Source organism: Anomaloglossus baeobatrachus, chromosome 6, assembly GCF_048569485.1.
Source record: "Anomaloglossus baeobatrachus isolate aAnoBae1 chromosome 6, aAnoBae1.hap1, whole genome shotgun sequence".
Taxonomy (NCBI): Eukaryota; Metazoa; Chordata; class Amphibia; order Anura; family Aromobatidae; genus Anomaloglossus; species Anomaloglossus baeobatrachus.
The window spans coordinates 19,762,307-19,785,290 of record NC_134358.1 but is presented as its reverse complement, the minus strand read 5'-3'; the positions used below and the strand labels follow the sequence as shown (position 1 = coordinate 19,785,290).

The window sequence follows — 22,984 nt, the reverse complement described above, 5'->3', positions numbered from 1 at the left end:
GGATATACTTTCAGCCCAGATTCAGCCAAATGCCGCAAAGTTGATTGGACGGCGCTTCATAGTACAGATGGACAATGACCACAAGCATACAGCCAAAGCTACCCAGGAGTTCATGAGTGCAATAAAGTGGAACATTCTGCAATGGCCAAGTCAATCACCAGATCTTAACCCAATTGAGCATGCATTTCACTTGCTCAAATCCAGACTTAAGACGGAAAGACCCACAAACAAGCAAGACCTGAAGGCTGCGGCTGTAAAGGCCTGTCAAAGCATTAAGAAGGAGGAAACCCAGCGTTTGGTGATGTCCATGGGTTCCAGACTTAAGGCAGTGATTGCCTCCAAAGGATTCGCAACAAAATATTGAAAATAAAAATATTTTGTTTGGGTTTGGTTTATTTGTCCAATTACTTTTGACCTCCTAAAATGTGGAGTGTTTGTAAAGAAATGTGACAATTCCTACAATTTCTATCAGATATTTTTGTTCAAACCTTCAAATTAAACGTTACAATCTGCACTTGAATTCTGTTGTAGAGGTTTCATTTCAAATCCAATGTGGTGGCATGCAGAGCCCAACTCGCCAAAATTGTGTCACTGTCCAAATATTTCTGGACCTAACTGTAACTACTATAATAATGCCCCTATGTACAAGAATATAACGACTATAATACTGGCCCTATGTACAAGAATATAACTGCTATAATACTGCTCCTATGTACAAGAATATAACTACTATTATACTGCCCACTATGTACAAGAATATAACTACTATAATACTGCCCCTATGTACAAGAATATAACTATTATAATACTGCTCCTATGTACAAGAATATAACTACTATAATAATGCTCCTATATACAAGAATATAACTACTATAATACTGCCCCCTATGTACAAGAATATAACTACTATAATACTGCCCCCTATGTACAAGAATATAACTACTATAATACTGCTCCTATGTACAAGAATATAACTACTATAATACTGCCCCCTATGTACAAGAATATAACTTCTATAATACTGCCCCCTATGTACAAGAATATAACTACTATAATAATGCTCCTATATACAAGAATATAACTACTATAATACTGCCCCCTATGTACAAGAATATAACTACTATAATACTGCCCCCTATGTACAAGAACATAACTACTATAATACTGCCCCTATGTACAAGAATATAACTACTATAATACTGCTCCTATGTACAAGAATATAACTACTATAATACTGCTCTTATTTACAAGAATATAACTACTATAATACTGCTCCTATGTACAAGAATATAACTACTATAATACTGCTCCTATGTACAAGAATATAACTACTATAATACTGCCCCCTATGTACAAGAATATAACTACTATAATACTGCCCCCTATGTACAAGAATATAACTACTATAATACTGCCCCTATGTACAAGAATATAACTACTATAATACTGCCCCTATGTACAAGAATATAGCTACTATAATACTGCTCCCTATATACAAGAATATATCTACTATAATACTGCCCCCTATGTACAAGAATTTAACTACTATAATACTGCCCCTATGTACAAGAATATAACTACTATAATACTGCCCTTATGTACAAGAATATAGCTACTATAATACTGCCCCCTATGTACAAGAATATAACTACTATAATACTGCTCCCATGTACAAGAATATAACTACTATAATACTGCCCCTATGTACAAGAATATAACTACTATAATACTGCCCCTATGTACAAGAATATAGCTACTATAATACTGCTCCTATGTACAAGAATATAACTACTATAATACTGCTCCTATGTACAAGAATATAACTACTATAATACTGCCCCCTATGTACAAGAATATAACTTCTATAATACTGCCCCCTATGTACAAGAATATAACTACTATAATAATGCTCCTATATACAAGAATATAACTACTATAATACTGCCCCCTATGTACAAGAATATAACTACTATAATACTGCCCCCTATGTACAAGAACATAACTACTATAATACTGCCCCTATGTACAAGAATATAACTACTATAATACTGCTCCTATGTACAAGAATATAACTACTATAATACTGCCCCCTATGTACAAGAATATAACTACTATAATACTGCCCTCTATGTACAAGAATATAACTACTATAATACTGCCCCTATGTACAAGAATATAACTACTATAATACTGCTCCTATTTACAAGAATATAACTACTATAATACTGCTCCTATGTACAAGAATATAACTACTATAATACTGCTCCTATGTACAAGAATATAACTACTATAATACTGCCCCTATGTACAAGAATATAACTACTATAATACTGCCCCTATGTACAAGAATATAACTACTATAATACTGCCCCTATGTACAAGAATATAACTACTATAATACTGCCCTCTATGTACAAGAATATAACTACTATAATACTGCCCCTATGTACAAGAATATAACTACTATAATACTGCTCCTATGTACAAGAATATAACTACTATAATACTGCCCCTATGTACAAGAATATAACTACTATAATACTGCCCCTATGTACAAGAATATAACTACTATAATACTGCCCCTATGTACAAGAATATAACTACTATAATACTGCCCTCTATGTACAAGAATATAACTACTATAATACTGCCCCTATGTACAAGAATATAACTACTATAATACTGCTCCTATTTACAAGAATATAACTACTATAATACTGCTCCTATGTACAAGAATATAACTACTATAATACTGCTCCTATGTACAAGAATATAACTACTATAATACTGCCCCCTATGTACAAGAATATAACTTCTATAATACTGCCCCCTATGTACAAGAATATAACTACTATAATAATGCTCCTATATACAAGAATATAACTACTATAATACTGCCCCCTATGTACAAGAATATAACTACTATAATACTGCCCCCTATGTACAAGAACATAACTACTATAATACTGCCCCTATGTACAAGAATATAACTACTATAATACTGCTCCTATGTACAAGAATATAACTACTATAATACTGCCCCCTATGTACAAGAATATAACTACTATAATACTGCCCTCTATGTACAAGAATATAACTACTATAATACTGCCCCTATGTACAAGAATATAACTACTATAATACTGCTCCTATTTACAAGAATATAACTACTATAATACTGCTCCTATGTACAAGAATATAACTACTATAATACTGCTCCTATGTACAAGAATATAACTACTATAATACTGCCCCCTATGTACAAGAATATAACTACTATAATACTGCCCCCTATGTACAAGAATATAACTACTATAATACTGCCCCTATGTACAAGAATATAACTACTATAATACTGCCCCTATGTACAAGAATATAACTACTATAATACTGCCTCTATGTACAAGAATATAACTACTATAATACTGCTCCCATGTACAAGAATATAACTACTATAATACTGCCCCTATGTACAAGAATATAACTACTATAATACTGCCCCTATGTACAAGAATATAACTACTATAATACTGCCCCTATGTACAAGAATATAACTACTATAATACTGCCCCTATGTACAAGAATATAACTACTATAATACTGCCCCTATGTACAAGAATATAGCTACTATAATACTGCTCCCTATATACAAGAATATATCTACTATAATACTGCCCCCTATGTACAAGAATATAACTACTATAATACTGCCCTTATGTACAAGAATATAGCTACTATAATACTGCCCCCTATGTACAAGAATATAGCTACTATAATACTGCCCCCTATGTACAAGAATATAACTACTATAATACTGCTCCCATGTACAAGAATATAACTACTATAATACTGCCCCTATGTACAAGAATATAACTACTATAATACTGCCCCTATGTACAAGAATATAACTACTATAATACTGCCCCTATGTACAAGAATATAACTACTATAATACTGCCCCTATGTACAAGAATATAACTACTATAATACTGCCCCTATGTACAAGAATATAGCTACTATAATACTGCTCCCTATATACAAGAATATATCTACTATAATACTGCCCCCTATGTACAAGAATATAACTACTATAATACTGCCCTTATGTACAAGAATATAGCTACTATAATACTGCCCCCTATGTACAAGAATATAACTACTATAATACTGCCCCTATGTACAAGAATATAACTACTATAATACTGCCCCTATGTACAAGAATATAACTACTATAATACTGCCCCTATGTACAAGAATATAACTACTATAATACTGCCCTCTATGTACAAGAATATAACTACTATAATACTGCCCCTATGTACAAGAATATAACTACTATAATACTGCTCCTATTTACAAGAATATAACTACTATAATACTGCCCCCTATGTACAAGAATATAACTACTATAATACTGCCCCTATGTACAAGAATATAACTACTATAATACTGCGCCTATGTACAAGAATATAACTACTATAATACTGCCCTCTATGTACAAGAATATAACTACTATAATACTGCCCCTATGTACAAGAATATAACTACTATAATACTGCTCCTATTTACAAGAATATAACTACTATAATACTGCCCCCTATGTACAAGAATATAACTACTATAATACTGCCCCCTATGTACAAGAATATAACTACTACCGTGTTTCCCCGAAAGTAAGGCCCTGTCTTACATTAATTTTACCCCCAAAAGTCCCACCCTGCCTTATTTTCGGGGGAGGCCTTACATTGGAAAAAAAATGACAATCCTCCCCCCTGCAGCCTCCCCATTGTTTGAGATCCGGCATCCACCCCTTCCTCCCCCCTGCAGCCTCCCCATTGTTTGAGATCCGGCATCCACCCCTTCCTCCCCCCTGCAGCCTCCCCATTGTTTGAGATCCGGCATCCACCCCTTCCTCCCCCCTGCAGCCTCCCCATTGTTTGAGATTCGGCATCCACCCCTTCCTCCCCCCTGCAGCCTCCCCATTGTTTGAGATCCGGCATCCACCCCATCCTCCCCCCTGCAGCCTCCCCATACAGTGGTTCTGCCCCCCACTCTGCCACCACACACACTGACACATACGGTACCGGTACAGCCCCACACGGCACCCACACACATATCGTACCGGTACCGTACACACACACACACTGACACATACAGCCCCATACGGCACCCATACACATACCGTACACACACACACACACAGAGAGAGTTTCGGAACTTACCGAAATCGGAGCGAGCCTGCAGGCGGTGACGTCGCGGCTGATTTCGGCCAATCAGCTGCGAGCCGGCTGACTGGCCAATCGCAGCTCGAGCTGAGGGCCAATCAGCTGCGAGCCGGCTGACTGGCCAATCGCAGCTCGAGCTGAGGGCCAATCAGCTGCGAGCCGGCTGACTGGCCAATCACAGCTCGAGCTGATGGCCAGCAGGGAGCCTGTGACGAACAGGCTGATCGGCCAATCAGCATCGAGCATGAAGGAAGTTGACACGGGACGCGCCGCAGGCCGGCGAGATTGCGGGGGCCATTCACCGGAGGCGGACCACGGGTGGCACGAGACTGGAGAAGGCCTGGATGGAGCGAGGGAACAGCGGCAGCGGTAAGTTACTGTACTTTCCCCAGGGACCCCACCCATATGCGGCCATACTGTCCCCACTGACCCCACCCATAGGCGGCCTTACATTCCCCGGGCCCCCCGCTACCCTGCCTTACAATCGGGGGGTGCCCTACATTGGCGGGCCCCCCCGAAACCACCACCCTGCCTTACTTTCGGGGGGGTCCTACTTTCGGGGAAACACGGTATAATACTGCCCCTATGTACAAGAATATAACTACTATAATACTGCCCCTATGTACAAGAATATAACTACTATAATACTGCCCCTATGTACAAGAATATAACTACTATAATACTGCCCTCTATGTACAAGAATATAACTACTATAATACTGCCCCTATGTACAAGAATATAACTACTATAATACTGCTCCTATTTACAAGAATATAACTACTATAATACTGCCCCCTATGTACAAGAATATAACTACTATAATACTGCCCCCTATGTACAAGAATATAACTACTATAATACTGCCCCCTATGTACAAGAATATAACTACTATAATACTGCCCCCTATGTACAAGAATATAACTACTATAATACTGCCCCTATGTACAAGAATATAACTACTATAATACTGCCCCCTATGTACAAGAATATAACTACTATAATACTGCCCCCTATGTACAAGAATATAACTACTATAATACTGCCCCTATGTACAAGAATATAACTACTATAATACAGCTCCTATGTACAAGAATATAACTACTATAATACTGCCCCCTATGTACAAGAATATAACTACTATAATACTGCCCCTATGTACAAGAATATAACTACTATAATAGTGCTCCCTATGTTCAGAAATAAAAATGTTATAATAATATGAGTTCATTTTATTATACAGTTTAAGAAAGATAAGAAATTCTCTCCCTTTCTGTGTTAAGTGTAAGCTGTGAATTTCTGTTATAAATGAACATATGTTTACAATTTCCACAATAAAGCAGAATGGTAACAGAGGTGCTGCGCTGCATATGAAATGAGCTGTACGGTGTGCACTTGTGTTGGATCCCTCTGCTATACTGTGCACTTCCCTTTATGATTTCTGGGTGTAATGGGTTCAGTGTCAGCATTTCCCGCTCCGAAATTGAACAACGGAGATCATAAAGGAAAGAAGTATCCAATTTGATTTTGATATTCATAACTTATTTATAAAATTGTTATCTATTTTGAATATATAAAGTTATTTGAAGTTCATAGAAACGCTTTTCACATCTATACTATCTAATATATAAAGCTGACTGTAAACATGTATGTGTGTGTGGTATATAGTATGTGTGTGCGTGTGTGTGTGTAAATATAATATAATATATATATTGATTTTCAGAAATGATGAAAATAATAAATAACATAATTTTACAAAAATTGTTATTAATAAAAATATAAAATAAAACAAATGTGAATATAAATTATTAAAATAAATGTTTAAATATAAAATAAAAAATGTATAAATATTTAATAAAAATATAAAATAACAAAAGTGAATCAAAATGCTGAAAAAATAAATAAAATAAGGCTTAAATATTCTAAAAAAAAGTTAATAAAAATATAAAATAACAAATGTGAATAGAAATGATGAAAATAATAAAATAATGCTTAAATATTTTTACAAAAATTGTATTAAAATATAAAATAAAACAAATGTGCATATAAATGCTGAAAATACATAAAATAATGTTGAAATATTCTAAACAAATGTTATTAAAAAAATATAAAATAAACATAAATAGAAATGAAAATAATAAATAAAATAATACTTAAATATATAAAATTTTTTATTAATAATATAAAATAAAGTTTAATAGAAATTATGAAAACAATAAAATAATGCTGAAATATTCATGGAAAAATGTGTTGGTGAATTCAAATTAGTAAAATAAAATAATGCTTAAATGTTCTTTAAAAGTGTTATAAATAAAAATATAAAATAATAGCAAAGGTGAATAGAAATTATGAAAATAATAAAGAAATAAAATAATGCTTAAAGATTATAAAAAAAAGTGTTACTAATAAAAAATATAAAATAACAGCAAAGGTGAATAGAGTTTATGAAAAAAAAATAAAATAATGCTTAAATAGTCCAAAAAAAATGTACTAATAAAAATATAAAATAATAAAGGTGAATAGAAATTATGAAAATAATAAATTAAAGTAATGCTTAAATATTTAAATGTGTGTTAATTATAAAAATATAAAATAACAAAGGTGAATATAAATTCTGAAAATAATAAAATATTGCTTAAATATTCTAAAAAAAAGTGTTACTATAAATATAAAATAATAACAAAGGTGAATAGGAAATAGGAAATTATTAAAACCTAAAATAATAATGCCTAAATATTGTAAAAAAAAATAAAAATAAAAATGTAATAAGTAATCCTTCTGAAAACAAATGATAATATATTTCAGCTCTTTAACACTTCAGTCCCCTGCTTATCAGGCATTGTTATATCACAGTTCTTCAGAAATACCCTTCACACAATCTTTATCACGGAGCCCCCCCTCCATGTCACCAGTGACACGGACGCCTGTGGTGAGACCTCTATTCGGCTGGTCCATCTCCAGCAATTTTCTAGCCTCGTGGATAGAGGATTTGTGGAGCCACAGGCGCCCAGGTGGGCAATGACCTTCTAATCAGTTCCCCTTTGCTCCGTTAGTTCAACCGTATCCAAACCATGCAGAGGTGGAGCTGGTCCCAGCGCGTTTCACACTGCTCCGGGCACTTCTCGCAGATTGCATTCACAACATGTGCTTTATGTTCTAACCTTTTCCAATGAATTATTCATGCACCCCCAAAAATCTATTTCAGCCAAGTAAAAGCGTGTTAGGCCATGGATGAGCTGCGGCCTGAGCTCTGTGATATTGTTCTGCTCAGGTTTCCGCTTTGTCTCCATTAATGGATTTTTCCTTTTGCTTTTGTTTAGATACAGATGATTCTTCTATGTTCGTTATCGGGACGGTGCTCTACAGGAATCTGGGCGGCCTCCTCAACCTACAACGGTAATGCAGACCATCCCAGCCTCCACCTCTGCCCTCGGGGTTATGAAGTAGAATATAATGTGGAGGACTTGTTACAGAATGTGACCCACTGACCTACATTTCCAGCTTCACCTCATGTGACCATTACTGTAAGAAATAGACAGTCTGCAGAGCACTTGTATTACAACTTATGTTCTCTTACCCTGGAAATACCTCGAAGTGTCGTCCACCGGGGGTCTCCGTTATGTCCAACCATGGCCTCTTATCAAGTGTAATCAATCTCTAGTAGAAAAGATAAACCGGAAGAGGGGCGGGTCTTTGTATCTGTGCAGGAAGTAGGGGCGGGCCGCTTTTTCTCCACAGGAAGTTGGGGCTAGTCTTTGTCTTTGTGCAGGAAGTGGGGTCAGGACTCTTTCACTACGGGAAGTGAGGGGCGGGTCTTCATCTCTCCACAGGAAGTGGGAGCAGGTCTTTGTCTCTGTACAGGAAGTGAGGGCGGGTCTTCATCTCTACACGAAATGGGGGCAGGTCCTTGTTTCTGTACAGGAAGTGAGGGCAGGTCTTCATCTCTCTACAGGAAGTCAGGACAGATTTTCATCTCTACAGGAAATGGGGGCAGGTCTTTGTCTCTGTACAGGAAGTGAGGGCAGGTCTTCATCTCTACAGGAAGTGAGGACAGGTTTTGATCTCTCTACAGGGCATGGGGGAAGGTCTTTGTCTTTACAGGAAGTGGGAGTGGGTCTTCATCTCTACAGGAAGTGGGGGCAGGTCAATGTCTCTGTACAGGAAGTGAGGGCGGGTCTTCATCTCTACAGGAAGTGAGGACAGGTTTTGATCTCTCTACAGGGCATGGGGGAAGGTCTTTGTCTCTGTACAGGAAGTGGGAGTGGGTCCTCATCTCTACAGGAAGTGGGGGCAGGTCTATGTCTCTGTACAGGATGTGGAGGCGGTTTTTCATCTCCTACAGAAAGTGGGGGTGGGTCTTTTTCTCACGCCGCTAAATTGGGTTGGATCTAAGTAGAGTGAAGGAAGGCCTTCTATTCTGTACAGAAAGTTGGGGCGGGTCTTTATCGCTCTACAGAAAGGTGGGGTTCGTCTTCATCTCTCTACAGGAAATGGGGTTGGTCTTTTTCTCTACAGGAAATTGGAGCAGACCATTGCCTCTCTGCAGGAAGTGCAGGTGGGCCCCTTTTTCTCTACATGACTTAGGGATGGGTCTTTATCGTTCTAGAGGAAAATTGTTGTGGGTCTTCATCAAAATACAGGAAGTGGGGGTGGGTCTATGTCGCTCAACTGGAACTCAAGGTAGGTCTTTCTCACTATACAGTAAGTGGAGGCAGATGTCTGTTTCCACAGGAGTTTGGGCAGGCCTCTATAACCCTTTAGGAAGTGGGGGGCTCTTCATTTCTAAAGGAAGTGGGGTCGGGTTTATATCCTTCACAAGAAATTGGGGGCGGGTCTTCATTGCGCTACAGGAAGTAGGGATTGGTTTGATTTTTTTTCTCTAGAGAAAGTGGGGGCAGGTTTTAGTCTTTACAGAAAATGACACAGTAGGATAACGCCACAGTTCTGCACACAGTATGATGTCCCACAATACATTTCACACACACACACACACACACACACACACACACACACACACACACACACACAGTATGATGTCCCCACAGTACATTCCTCCCACACACAGTATGATGTCCCCACAATACATTACACACACACACACACACACACACACACACACACACACAGTATGATGTCCCCACTGTACATTCCCCCACACACAGTATGATGTCCCCACTGTACATTGTACATTCCCCCACACACAGTATGATGTCCTCACAGTACATTCCCCCACACACAGTATGATGTCCCCACAGTACATTCCCCCACATACAGTATGATGTCCCCACAGTACATTCCCCCCACACACACTATGATGTCCCCACAGTACATTTCCCTATACACAGTATGATGTCCTCACAGTACATTTCCCACACACATAGTATGATGTCCCCACGGTACATTCCCCCAACAAATGTTATCATGTCCCCACAGTACATTCCCCCACACACAGTATGATGTCCCCACTGTGCATTCCCCACACACAGTATGATGTCCTAACAGTACATTCCCCCACACACAGTATGATGTCCTCACAGTACATTCCCCTACACACAGTATGATGTCCCCACATTACATTCCCCCACACACAGTATGATGTCCTCACAGTACATTCCCCCATGCACAGTATGATGTCCTCACAGTACATTCCCCCCACACAGTACATTCCCCCACGCACAGAATAATGTCCTCACAGTACATTCCCCCACGCACAGAATAATGTCCTCACAGTACATTCCCCCACACACAGTATGATGTCATCATAGTACATTCCCCCCACACACAGTATGTCCTCACAGTACATTCCCCCACACACAGTATGATGTCCTCACAGTACATTCCCCCACACACAGTATGATGTCCCCACAGTACATTCCCCCACACACAGTATGATGTCCCCACAGTACATTCCCCCACACACAGTATGATGTCCTCACAGTGCATTCCCCCATGCACAGAATAATGTCCTCACAGTACATTCCCCCACACACAGTATGATGTCCCCACAGTATATTACCCCACACAGTATGATGTCCCCACAGTACATTCCCCCACACACAGTATGATGTCCCCACAGTACATTCCCCCACACAGTATGATGTCCCCACAGTACATTCCCCCACACACAGTATGATGTCCTCACAGTGCATTCCCCCATGCACAGAATAATGTCCTCACAGTACATTCCCCCACACACAGTATAATGTCCTCACAGTACATTCCCCCACACACAGTATAAGTGACATCATTGCATTGCTGTTCTGAAAAACCTGGTGGAACAAGAGACCGATGGCTCCATGCACCCCTGTGGTAATTAAATTCATCTGCATCTTGAGGATGCAGATACTAGTAAAATGAAGACGTCGGGCGGGGGATGGAGTGCTATACCACAGTGGACCCCCAACTCCAAGGCTATCAGTGGTTGTGCAGTCTGACTCTATTAGCGGTATGATGCTGCAGGTTGGTCTATGTCTCTGCATTTGGTAGCGGCACATCTTTGTTTCTCTATAGGAAGTGCGGTGGGTCGTAGTCTCTCAGCTGGACGGGGTGGGTTATTTTTTCTCTTTAATGGTCTTTGTTGCTCTACAGGAAGTGGTGTTTTTTTTGGGGGGGTCATCATTTTCCTTCCTGCTTTTCTGACTTTGATATTGCATACCGACATAAGAGAGAGGTGGACTTCCAGTTCGGGGCAAGCAAACCATTATATAACGGCATGGTGGGAAGTGAATGATCGGAGGTTCCAGTTCCTAAAGTGCTGGCAGAAAGCTGATAGAGTAGAATCAGTACAGTTTTTAGACCTTTAAATAGTCCCATTCCCGAGGACCCTCCTGCCTATTTATCTCTTCCTCCCGACCTTCTCATATTGGTTGTCCAGTGGTCGCCCCTTATTTGAAAGGCAATTTGTATGTTTTAGGGATGATATAGGGGTGCACGCTAGAGGGTTGCATGGCCCTTAATTGCCTGTAGTCCAAATTCTGAGTGTGATATATGTAAGTGATCAGATCGAGGGGTTATCATTAGCATCACAGTAGGAAATGTTTATTTTACGGAAGTTAAAGGCGTCTATAGCGGTCTCTTGGGAAAGAATTTGGAATCCTTCCAATGCTTCATCATCATATACTTTTCCAAGCAATTAGTACGTAGAGGATAAATGTAATATCAGGGCATAGGATACAGACATGTCCCAACATTGCCTGAGCCTGTGTTTTTCCAATTCTTTTCAATTCGGTGATCTCCAAATTCAATTGACGGGAACTAATGTCTTTTAAGTGTCTGTAAATGCAATTGTGTCGCCCAGAGAAGGGGGTACTCGGTCCCGGGCGGTAACGAATGGGAATGTCACTCTGGTGGCTGTTGCCCGATCCCGTGCCCTGGGCCCCTTTTGTTAATGGGGGGGTATTTACACGGAAAATAAGACTTCTTGTCATGTGATGCCACCTGCGGGTTGCGGTTAAGGATGGAGAACCGCCGCTGCTCAATGTGGGTACTCCCAGGGCTGGTGGTAGTAGCAGCTGTGATGGTAGGCCCTCCGTAGGTAGGGCTGTGCCTGGGAGATGTAATGGGGGCAATAATGGAGACCACACCAGGTTGTCTTTACCAGTCTCTACTCACTGTGGACCCAGGGGTTGCTGTTTAGGTCCTAGGAGGACCAGTGTCAATGTAGTGACCCAGGTTGCTCTGTCACTCTCTGTAGATTGAGTTCCCGTAGCGTGGAGCGTTTGGGGACCCCGACTGTCCCTTTTGGGGTACAGTCTCCTTCTCCGTACGGCAGGCAGTGCGGATCCTGCGAGGAGGCAAGTGACCGAACCCCAATCCTAGTTTACTGCTGATGCCCCCAGATTATTTGGTTCGGTGAAGTCCGTGAAGGTGTCCTCACCGGGCAGGTATTTGCCAAACAGTGTAAAACCTGCGCTTGACCTAGGGCCCTGTGCCCCGTGCGTGCTCCGGTCCCAGCGGTATCTCGGTACCCATCCTGGCGACCTCTCTCCTGTGCCTCCGGGGTCACCGTTACACGGACCCAGCTCAGGCACGTCCGCACACCTCTCCTGTGTGCTACTCTCTCTCTGACTGACCCCTCCCACCAGGCCGGCTATACCCAGGGACTCGTTCCCATGGCGACCATCCCCGGTTAACCCTCTATGCCCAGTATGGAGAGGAGAACTAGGATTTAAGCGGGTTTTACACGCTACGATTTCGCTACAGTGATCTTGTTGGGGTCACGGATTTTGTGACGCACATCCGGCCGCTGTAGCGATGCCGTTGCGTGTGACTCCTAGGAGCGATTTTGGATTGTTGCAAAAACGTCCAAAATCGCTCCTCGTTGACATGGGGGTCCGCTGCCAGTTATCGCTGCTGTCGCAGGGGCGAAGTTGTTCCTCGTTCCTGCGGCAGTGCACATCGCTACATGTGACCCCCGTAGGAACGAGGAGCATCTCCTTACCTGCCTCCGGCCACAATGCGGAGGGAAGGAGGTGGGCGGGATGTTACGTCCCGCTCATCTCCGCCCCTCCGCTTTCATTGGGTGGCCGCTTAGTGACGTCGCTGTGACGCCGAAAGGACCGCCCCCTTAGAAAGGAGGCGGTACACCGGTCACAGCGACGTCGCTATGCAGGTAAGTATGTGTGACGGGGGTGCCAGATTTTGTGCGCGACGGGCAGCGATATGCCCGTTTCGCACAAACGATGGGGGTGGGTCGCATGCTAGCGATATCGGGCCGGATATCGCAGCATGTAAAGCCACCCTTAGTTTGTGTTTTGGAGGAAAAGGCACTGGTACTCCAGGTCCCATGGGGTAGGTCCTGCATCCCCAAGAGGATGCAGTTCCCTGTAGTGCCCTGAGGGTCTCGGGGGCGCTACACAAATATGGGTGCAAGCGCCATCTTGCCCTTTATTTTGGATATCGTCATATAATCATGTCCATAACAGGGATGCCATTAAAAAAGGATCATTTGCTCCTTTTTTTTCCCTCTAGTCTTATTATTCCATAACGTGTGTGCAGCGGTTATCTAGATTCACTTGGAAATTCGTAATTTTTTTTTAAGTGTAATTACATTTATTTTTGGACAAAATGATCCCTTTCTGATCTCCGCTCGTCCTGTGGATGAGCCGGCGTCCATCGGATGGGGTTTCGGAGTACCCGTTCTTTTTCTATTTGCCGCATCCGCCCGTGGCTTGTTCTCCATTCAGGAGTCAAGGTATATAATAATGCGTCCTCATCTCCGTTTGGACCAAATGGACCTTGAAATAAGATGACCACTCTGATGTTTACTTTGTGTCTGCGTGAAATATTATGTTATTACCGGCCCCTTCGCTGGCCCGAGGCTCGCACTCGATCGTGGCGGAAATGGTTAATGCAAGGGACGTCGGCACCATCCTCTCCAATTGACCATTATCTTTTGGATAGCCACAGGGACCGATGTAAACCCCCCGTCATATCTCGCAGAGGGAACGTCTCAGATCATCACAGTATAGATGGTTTATGGAGGCCACGTATGGCTGTGAGCGTGATGGAGGGCAGAGGAAAGCTTTTCCCTTTCTTGTAGGTGGGCAGCGAGGCGGGACGTGAAGCGTCCTGCGGCAGCGTCCTGAATCTGTTCTGCACTGATTACTAGGAGTACATCTTTGTTCACCGCCGCTCTATTTTCTTCCGCGCGGCTCGTATTAAACACACGGACGTCTCTTCCCTCCTCCTTGCAAAGTCCAATTAGCAAAGCGAGATTGAAAAGGGTTGTTAGACACATCGGAAGCCTTTCCAGTGAGCAAATAAAGTCTGCCTCTCACATAATGGCTTTTACATGGCGTCAGACTCCAGGAGATTGCCGGAGCCGCCGCCGCGTTGCAAGAATTTTTAATTGGAATTTAATTATTTTTACTACCAACTAAAATCGCAAACAAAGAATCCAATAAGGGGGTTAGAAAAATATCCAATAAACCTTCCAGAATCAGCGCCACCCCGGCTCCTCGTCACTGGGGTCCGGGATCTATCCGCAGCTCAGCCGCACTGACGTGAATGGGCAAGGGCTGCAGTACCACAAACAACCACGCGGGGCACTGTTTTTTGGGATTTTTGGGGAATTTTTATTTTTTTTTAAAGAGAGCAATCTTGGAAAAATCCTTTAGGATTGTGTCTTACGTTTTAACACTAGAAGTCCCAGAGAGGTGTCATTTGACATTACTACCATTGGAACCCTATGGAGCTCAAATTTCCTGGGACTTCTAGTGTTAATTATGGATGATCGAATACCTCAAATATTCAGCTTCACGAATATTTGCCAAATAGGTCGCCGCTATCAAACTATTCGCGAATATTCGATGCACAATGTAAGTCTATGGGAAACCCAAATAACAACTATTCGGAACTATTCAGGCTTCCCATAGACTAAAGGGGGCTTTACACGCTATGACATCGCTAATGCGAAGTCGTTGGGGTCACGGAATTGGTGACGCACATCCGGCCGTATTAGCGATGCCGTTGCGTGTGACACCTATGAGCGATTTTGCATCGTCGCAAAAACGTGCAAAATCGCTCATCGGTGACATGGGGGTCCATTCTCGAATATCGTTGGGGCTGCAGATACGAAGTAGTTCGTCGCTCCTGCGGCAGCACACATCGCTCCGTGTGATGCAGCAGGAGCGAGGAACATCACCGTACCTGCAGCCGGCCACACTGCGGAAGGAAGGAGGTGGGCGGGATGTTACGTCCCTCTCATCTCCGCCCCTCCGCTTCTATTGGGCAGCCGCTCAGTGACGTCGCTGTGACGCCGCACGGACCACCCCCTTAGAAAGGAGGCGGTTCGCCGGTCACAGCGACGTCGCAGGGAAGGTAAGTATGTGTGACAGGTCCGAGCGATGCTGTGCGACGCGGGGACCGATTTGCCCGTGTCGCACAGCCGATGGGGGCGGGAACGCACGCTAGCGATATCAGTACCGCTATCACAGCGTGTAAAGTAGCCTTTAGGCTGCTTTCACACATCAGTTTTTTGCCATCAGGCACAATCCGGCGAAAACATGAAAAAACGGATCTGGCGTCTGCTGCCACCGGATCCGTTTTTCCCCCATAGACTTTCATTAGTGCCGGATTGTGCTGGATCGCCTTGCGTCTCATCCGTTTTTTGCCGGATCCGGCAAAATTTACTTGTCTGGCAGCCGGATGAATTGTTGAAGTGAACGTTTTTGTGTCCGGCAAACAAAGCGGATCACGCCGGATCCGGTGTCGTATGGCATGTTTTATAATGGAAGCCTATGGACGCCGGATCCGGTGTAATGCGGCAAAAACCGGATCCGGCCGCCGGATCCGTTTTTCTTTTTTAACGGAGCATGCTCAGAATCACACCGGATCTGTCAAGAAACTGATGGAAAAAACTGATGCAACTGATCCGTTTTTTCGCCGGATCCGTCGCATCAGTTTTTTCGCTGGATCGTGCTTGATGCCAAAAAAACTGATGTGAAAGCAGCCTTAATTGCTCGTCGAATATTCGCATAGCGGCGACCTATTCGTCGGATATTCGCGAAGCCGAATATTTGAGGTATTCGATCACCCCTAAATAAAACATAAGACACAATCCTAAAGGATTTTTCCGAGATTGCTTTCTTTAAAAAAAAAAATAAAAAATCCCCCAAAAATCCCAAAACAGTGCCCCGCGTGGTTGTTTGTGGTACTGCAGCCCTTGCCCATTCACGTCAGTGCGGCAGAGCTGCAGATAGATCCCAGGCTCCAGAGACGAGGAGCCGGGGGTGGCGCTGATTCTGGAAGGTTTATTGGATATTTTTCTAACCTCTTATTGGATTCTATCCAATCATCCCTAGTTTTAATGCAAAGCTAAGAGCCATTATGGGATGTACTATACAAAACCACGTTGAAGAGGGTCAAGAATCCTTCCTAAACTTCCAAACAGGACCCGCCATGTGTGACTCTACTGAATGGCAGAAAATAATGGTAATGGCTTCCTGTTGTGAATGTCACCCGAGGGGGTGATGGTTTGGGGCTCCCTCTGGTGGTCAGGACTGGGGGTGAAGCTGACTGTGCCTCATCAGGTGTGGGAGTTAATTGGGAGTTTGGGAAGCCCAATTGCAGATCAGCCTGGGTTATATAGTAGAGCAGTGTCTGCTGGCTTGGGCCTGTAATAGATGTTTATCCTCAGTCTCTGAATTGGCTTGGAGTTGTCCTTCCATTTATCCTGTGTCTGTCAAATTCTAGATAAGTTGCAAGCTTCCTTGCTTTATTTCCTGTTCCACACCTAAGGGTGTTTGTATTCCATTTCATTTTGCTTAAAGTCTGTTTTCTTGCAGGAGAGGAATTGTCTTTCTGTTTTGATGAGCATGGGGGTTCCCCCACTGCAAGGAAAGGGCGATTCTCCCTGTTCTTTTTGATTATTTGCACTTTTGTATTTCTTGTGTTCTTTTTGGTATTTTTTCTCCCATTAGAGTACCTGATATAGTGGGGAAGAGTCCGTGTGGTCTCAGTATTTTTTATTATCAGGAGATTGGTATTTTTGCAGAGTTTTTTGCTGGCCGCAATCAGTTATCTGTCCTGTCCTGTTCTATCTAGGAAGTCGGACCTCGCCTTTGGTAATCCATATTTCCTATCTGTGTATTGTGTTTTCTTACATCACCGTTGGCTTTATATGTTGGGGGCTTGCTATTCCTTTGGGGAGTGCTCTAAGGCTCCCAAGAGTACCTGATATAGTGGGGAAGAGTCCGTGTGGTCTCAGTATTTTTTATTATCAGGAGATTGGTATTTTTGCAGAGTTTTTTGTTGGCCGCAATCAGTTATCTGCCTTGTCCTGTTTTATCTAGGAAGTCGGGCCTCGCCTTTGCTAATCTATATTTCCTATCTGTGTATTGTGTTTTCTTACATCACCGCTGGCTTTATATGTTGGGGGCTTGATATTCCTTTGGGGACTACTCTGAGGCAAGATAGGTTTCCTCATTTCTGTCTGTGAGGTGTAGTAGTAAATTTCTCTGGCTGTGACGAGGCGTCTAGGTGTGTTTAGGGATGCTCCACGGCTACTTCTAGTGTGGTCTGACAGATAGGGGATTGCGGTCAGCCCAGGTTCCAACTACTCTTGTGTTTTTCTGCTGATGGGATTTTTGTGATCGTCCACGGTGACCAGATCATAACACCTGTGTTATGTTACCAGGAGTGTGGTTTATGTGTTATGTTTACTCCTGGTAACATAATACAAGCTCTTTTCTGGTTCTGTTTGTTTTTTTGTGGAGGCCTAACAACCTCCACACCCTGGAGGCCTAACAACCTCCACACCCTGGAGGCCTAACAACCTCCACACCCTGGAGGCATAACAACCTCCACACCCTGGAGGCATAACAACCTCCACACCCTGGAGGCATAACAACCTCCACACCCTGGAGGCATAACAACCTCCACACCCTGGAGGCATAACAACCTCCACACACTGGAGGCATAACAACCTCCACACACTGGAGGCATAACAACCTCCACACCCTGGAGGCATAACAACCTCCACACCCTGGAGGCATAACAACCTCCACACCCTGGAGGCATAACAACCTCCACACCCTGGAGGCATAACAACCTCCACACCCTGGAGGCATAACAACCTCCACACCCTGGAGGCATAACAACCTCCACACACTGGAGGCATAACAACCTCCACACACTGGAGGCATAACAACCTCCACACACTGGAGGCATAACAACCTCCACACACTGGAGGCATAACAACCTCCACACACTGGAGGCATAACAACCTCCACACATTGACCATGTGTTTCCATTTTAACACATGAGACACCCTCATGGGCGGAGGTTTGTGGATAGCCAGACCCACCCATTTCTCCGGCTATCCATAAAACCTGCACCTGGTATACCTTAACAAGACTTGTGGCACTACAAGTACCAGAGCAGACATCCAGGTTTACATCACTTCTGTAATACATACCGGTCGCCATGTTTCAGGGATAACTTGATTTTTGGGAGTAACTCTTAGTACATAAGCTGGTGTCTGATTATACTTTTCTGTACCGTGATATCTGTGTTATCTGAGTCATTTTAACCTTTGCTACATCTGTAAGATGACAAATGTTCTTTAAAGGGAATCTGTCCTTAGGATTTCACCCCCAAATCTATTTATATGTGCATGTAGCTCTTTCACAGACAAGTCCAGCAATACCTCCTCTTGTCCAGTCTGTTCCTCCATTACTGAGAAATCAGGGTTTGAATTCATATGTAAATTACGCCGAAGTGCTATGGTACATCTGAAGCCTCCATCACTCCAGCTCTATTCCTTTCCAGGTGCCGCCTCCTCCTGCTTGACTGGCTGCAATTTGCATGTGATCACATACAATAGAGACTGTCAGCCAAATAGGAGGTGGTGGGACTCTGGGGGGAATAGAGCTGGAGTGACAGAGGCTTCAGATGTACTCTCCATTATTCCAGCTCTATTCCCCGCCCAGCAACGTCTCTTGTTTGACTGGCTGCTCCTTTGCCTGAAATCACATGCATTAGAGACTGTCAGCCAAATACGAGGTGGTGGGGCTCTCGGGGGAATAGAGCTGGAGTGACAGAGGCTTCAGATGTACTCTCCATTATTCCAGCTCTATTCCCCGCCCAGCGTGGTCTCCTTTTGTTTGACTGGCTGCTCCTTTGCCTGAAATCACATGCATTAGAGACTGTCAGTCAAATAGAAGCAGGTGGTGCTGGGTGGGGAATAGAGCTGGAGTGGCAGAGGCTTCAGATCTACCCTTTATCAATCATGCACTATTCCCCACCCAGTGCTACCTCCTCCTGCTCGACTAGAGCAGAGGTTCCCAACTCCAGTCCTCAAGGCACACCAACAGTGCAGGTTTTCCGGATTTCTTTAGCATTGCATGGGTGTTGGATTCAGCACCTGGGCAGGTGATTAAATTATCACATGTGCAATACTAAGGAAATCTTGAAAACATGCACTGTTGGTGTGCCTTGAGGACTGGAGTTGGGAACCTCTGGACTAGAGGATCCTTTGTCTGAAATTACATGCAATAAAGACTGTCAGTCAAATAGTAAGAGGTGGCGGGGAATAGATGCGGAGTTACAGAGGCTTCAGATCTACCCTCCATCACTCCAGCTCTATTCCCCGCCCAGCGCTGTCTCCTCTTGCTTGATTTACAGCTCCTTTGCCTGAAATCACTTACAATAGATACTGTCAGTCAAATAGGAGGAAGTGGAACTGGGTTGGAAATAGAGCCGAAGTGACAGAGGCTTCAGATGTACCTTCCATCATTTCAGCTCTATTCTCCTCCCAGCACCACCTCCGTCTGCTTGACTGGCAGTTCATTTGTCTGAAATCACATACAATAGAGACTGTCAGTCAAATAGTAGCAGGTGGTTGGGCATAGAGCCGGAGTGACAGATGCTTCAGATGTACCCTCCATCACTCCAGCTCTATTCTTCTCCCAGCGCCACCTCCTCTTGCTTGACTGGCAGTTCCTTTGTCTGAAATCAAAATACAATAGAGACTGTCAGTCAAATAGTAGGAGGTGGCTGGGCATAGAGCTGGAGTGACAACAGTCTTCAGAGCTACCCTCCATCACTCCAGGTCTATTCCTTTCCAGTGCTGCCTCCTCCTGCTTGACTGGCTGCTCCTTTGCCTGAAAAATAGAGACTAATTCATACAACAGAGAATCAGTCGTGTCGTATAGGAGGAGGCGGGTGAGGAATAGAACCGGAGTGACGGAGGCTTCCGATCTCCCATAGCACTTCAGCCTCATTTACATATCCATTATAACGCTGATTTCTCAGTAATGGAGGAATGGACTGGTTATGGCAGTCATTGCTGGATCCTCACTTGCATCTCCTCCAGATCTATATAATATATATATATATATATATATATATATATATATATACTAGAAGGTGGCCCGATTCTACGTATCGGGTATTCTAGAATTTACGTATTGTGTAGTTCATGTATGATTTTTGTTATATATATATATATATATATATATATATATATAGAGAGAGAGAGAGATGTTGTGTGTAGTTACTAAGTGTTTGTGTAGGGCGCTGTACATGTTCTGGGTGTTGTCTGGGTGTGACGGGGGGTGAGAGCGGTGTTGTATGTGTGTTGCGTGTGTTGCGTTGTTTGTGGAGCGCTGTGTGTCTGTAGCGTTGTGTGTGTGTTGCGCGGTTTGTGTGTGTGTGGTGTGTTTTGGGGGGAGGTATGTTTTGTGCAATGTGTGTGTTGTGCGGTATGTGCGTATATTTGTGTGTGCCGCGGTGTTTGTGTGTTGGGTGTTGTGTGTGTGCAGCGTTGTCTGTGTGTGTGGGTGTCTGTGTAGGGCAGTTGTTTGTGGTTCCTAGTGTGTGTGTGTGTGTGTGTGGTGTGTTGTGCAGTGCGCGTGTGTGTGTGTGTGTGTGTGTGTGCATCAGCCTCTCTTCTCTCAGCCTACCTCTCCCAGCCTCCCTCCTCCCAGCCTCCCTCAGCATCAGCCTCCCTCTCCCAGCCTCCCCAGCATCAGCCTCCGCCAGCATCAGCCTCTCTCCTTCCAGCCTCCTCCAGCATCAGCCTCCCTCTCCCAGCCTTCCCCAGGATCAGCCTCTCTCCTCCCAGCCTCCGTCCTCCCAGCCTTCCCCAGCATCAGCTTTCCCCTCCCAGCCTCCCACAGCATCAGCCTTCCCCAGCATCAGCCTCCCGTTCCCAGCCTTCCCCAGGATCAGCCTCTCTCCTCCCAGCCTCCTTCCTCCCAGCCTTCCCCAGCATCAGCTTTCCCCTCCCAGCCTCCCTCAGCATCAGCCTCCCTCAGCATCAGCCTCCCGTTCCCAGCCTTCCCCAGGATCAGCCTCTCTCCTCCCAGCCTCCTTCCTCCCAGCCTCCCTCAGCATCAGCCTTCCCCTCCCAGTCTCCCCCAGCATCAGCCTCCCCAAGCATCAGCCTCCACCAGCATTAGCCTCTCTCCTTCCAGCCTCCTCCAGCATCAGCCTCCCTCTCCCAGCCTTCCCCAGGATCAGCCTCTCTCCTCCCAGCCTCCGTCCTCCCAGCCTTCCCCAGCATCAGCTTTCCCCTCCCAGCCTCCCTCAGCATCAGCCTTCCCCAGCATCAGCCTCCCGTTCCCAGCCTTCCCCAGGATCAGCCTCTCTCCTCCCAGCCTCCGTCCTCCCAGCCTTCCCCAGCATCAGCTTTCCCCTCCCAGCCTCAATCAGCATCAGCCTCCCTCAGCATCAGCCTCCCGTTCCCAGCCTTCCCCAGGATCAGCCTCTCTCCTCCCAGCCTCCTTCCTCCCAGCCTCCCTCAGCATCAGCCTTCCCCTCCCAGTCTCCCCCAGCATCAGCCTCCCCAAGCATCAGCCTCCACCAGCATTAGCCTCTCTCCTTCCAGCCTCCCCCAGCATCATCCTCCCCAAGCATCAGCCTCCCCCAGCATCAGCCTCCCTCGTCCCAGCCTCCCCCAGCATCAGCCTCTCTCCTCCCAGCCTTCCCCATGATCAGCCTCTCTGCTCCCAGCCTCCTCCAGCACGCCGTGCTCCTCTGCCGACACTCACACACCCGATCGCATCCACTCACACACACCCGATCGCATCCACTCACACACACCCGATCGCATCCACTCACACACACCCGATCGCATCCACTCACACACACCCGATCGCATCCACTCACACACACCCGATCGCATCCACTCACACACACCCGATCGCATCCACTCACACACACCCGATCGCATCCACTCACACACACCCGATCGCATCCACTCACACACACAGACACTGATGATATCGCACATACGCGCTTATACTCACAACATCCGG

General features: G+C 44.2%; 1 protein-coding gene across 4 annotated transcripts in view; it reads left to right on the top strand.

Moving 5' to 3' along the window:
- Positions 1-22,984, top strand: part of ADGRB1 (adhesion G protein-coupled receptor B1) — a 719,771-nt gene that overhangs the window by 461,301 nt on the left and 235,486 nt on the right. For all 4 annotated transcript variants that reach the window (XM_075352815.1, XM_075352814.1, XM_075352813.1 and 1 more), the window contains exon 15: positions 8,543-8,618. In XM_075352815.1, coding sequence (XP_075208930.1) covers positions 8,543-8,618 — 76 coding nt within the window. The remainder of the gene's footprint in view (positions 1-8,542; positions 8,619-22,984) is intronic.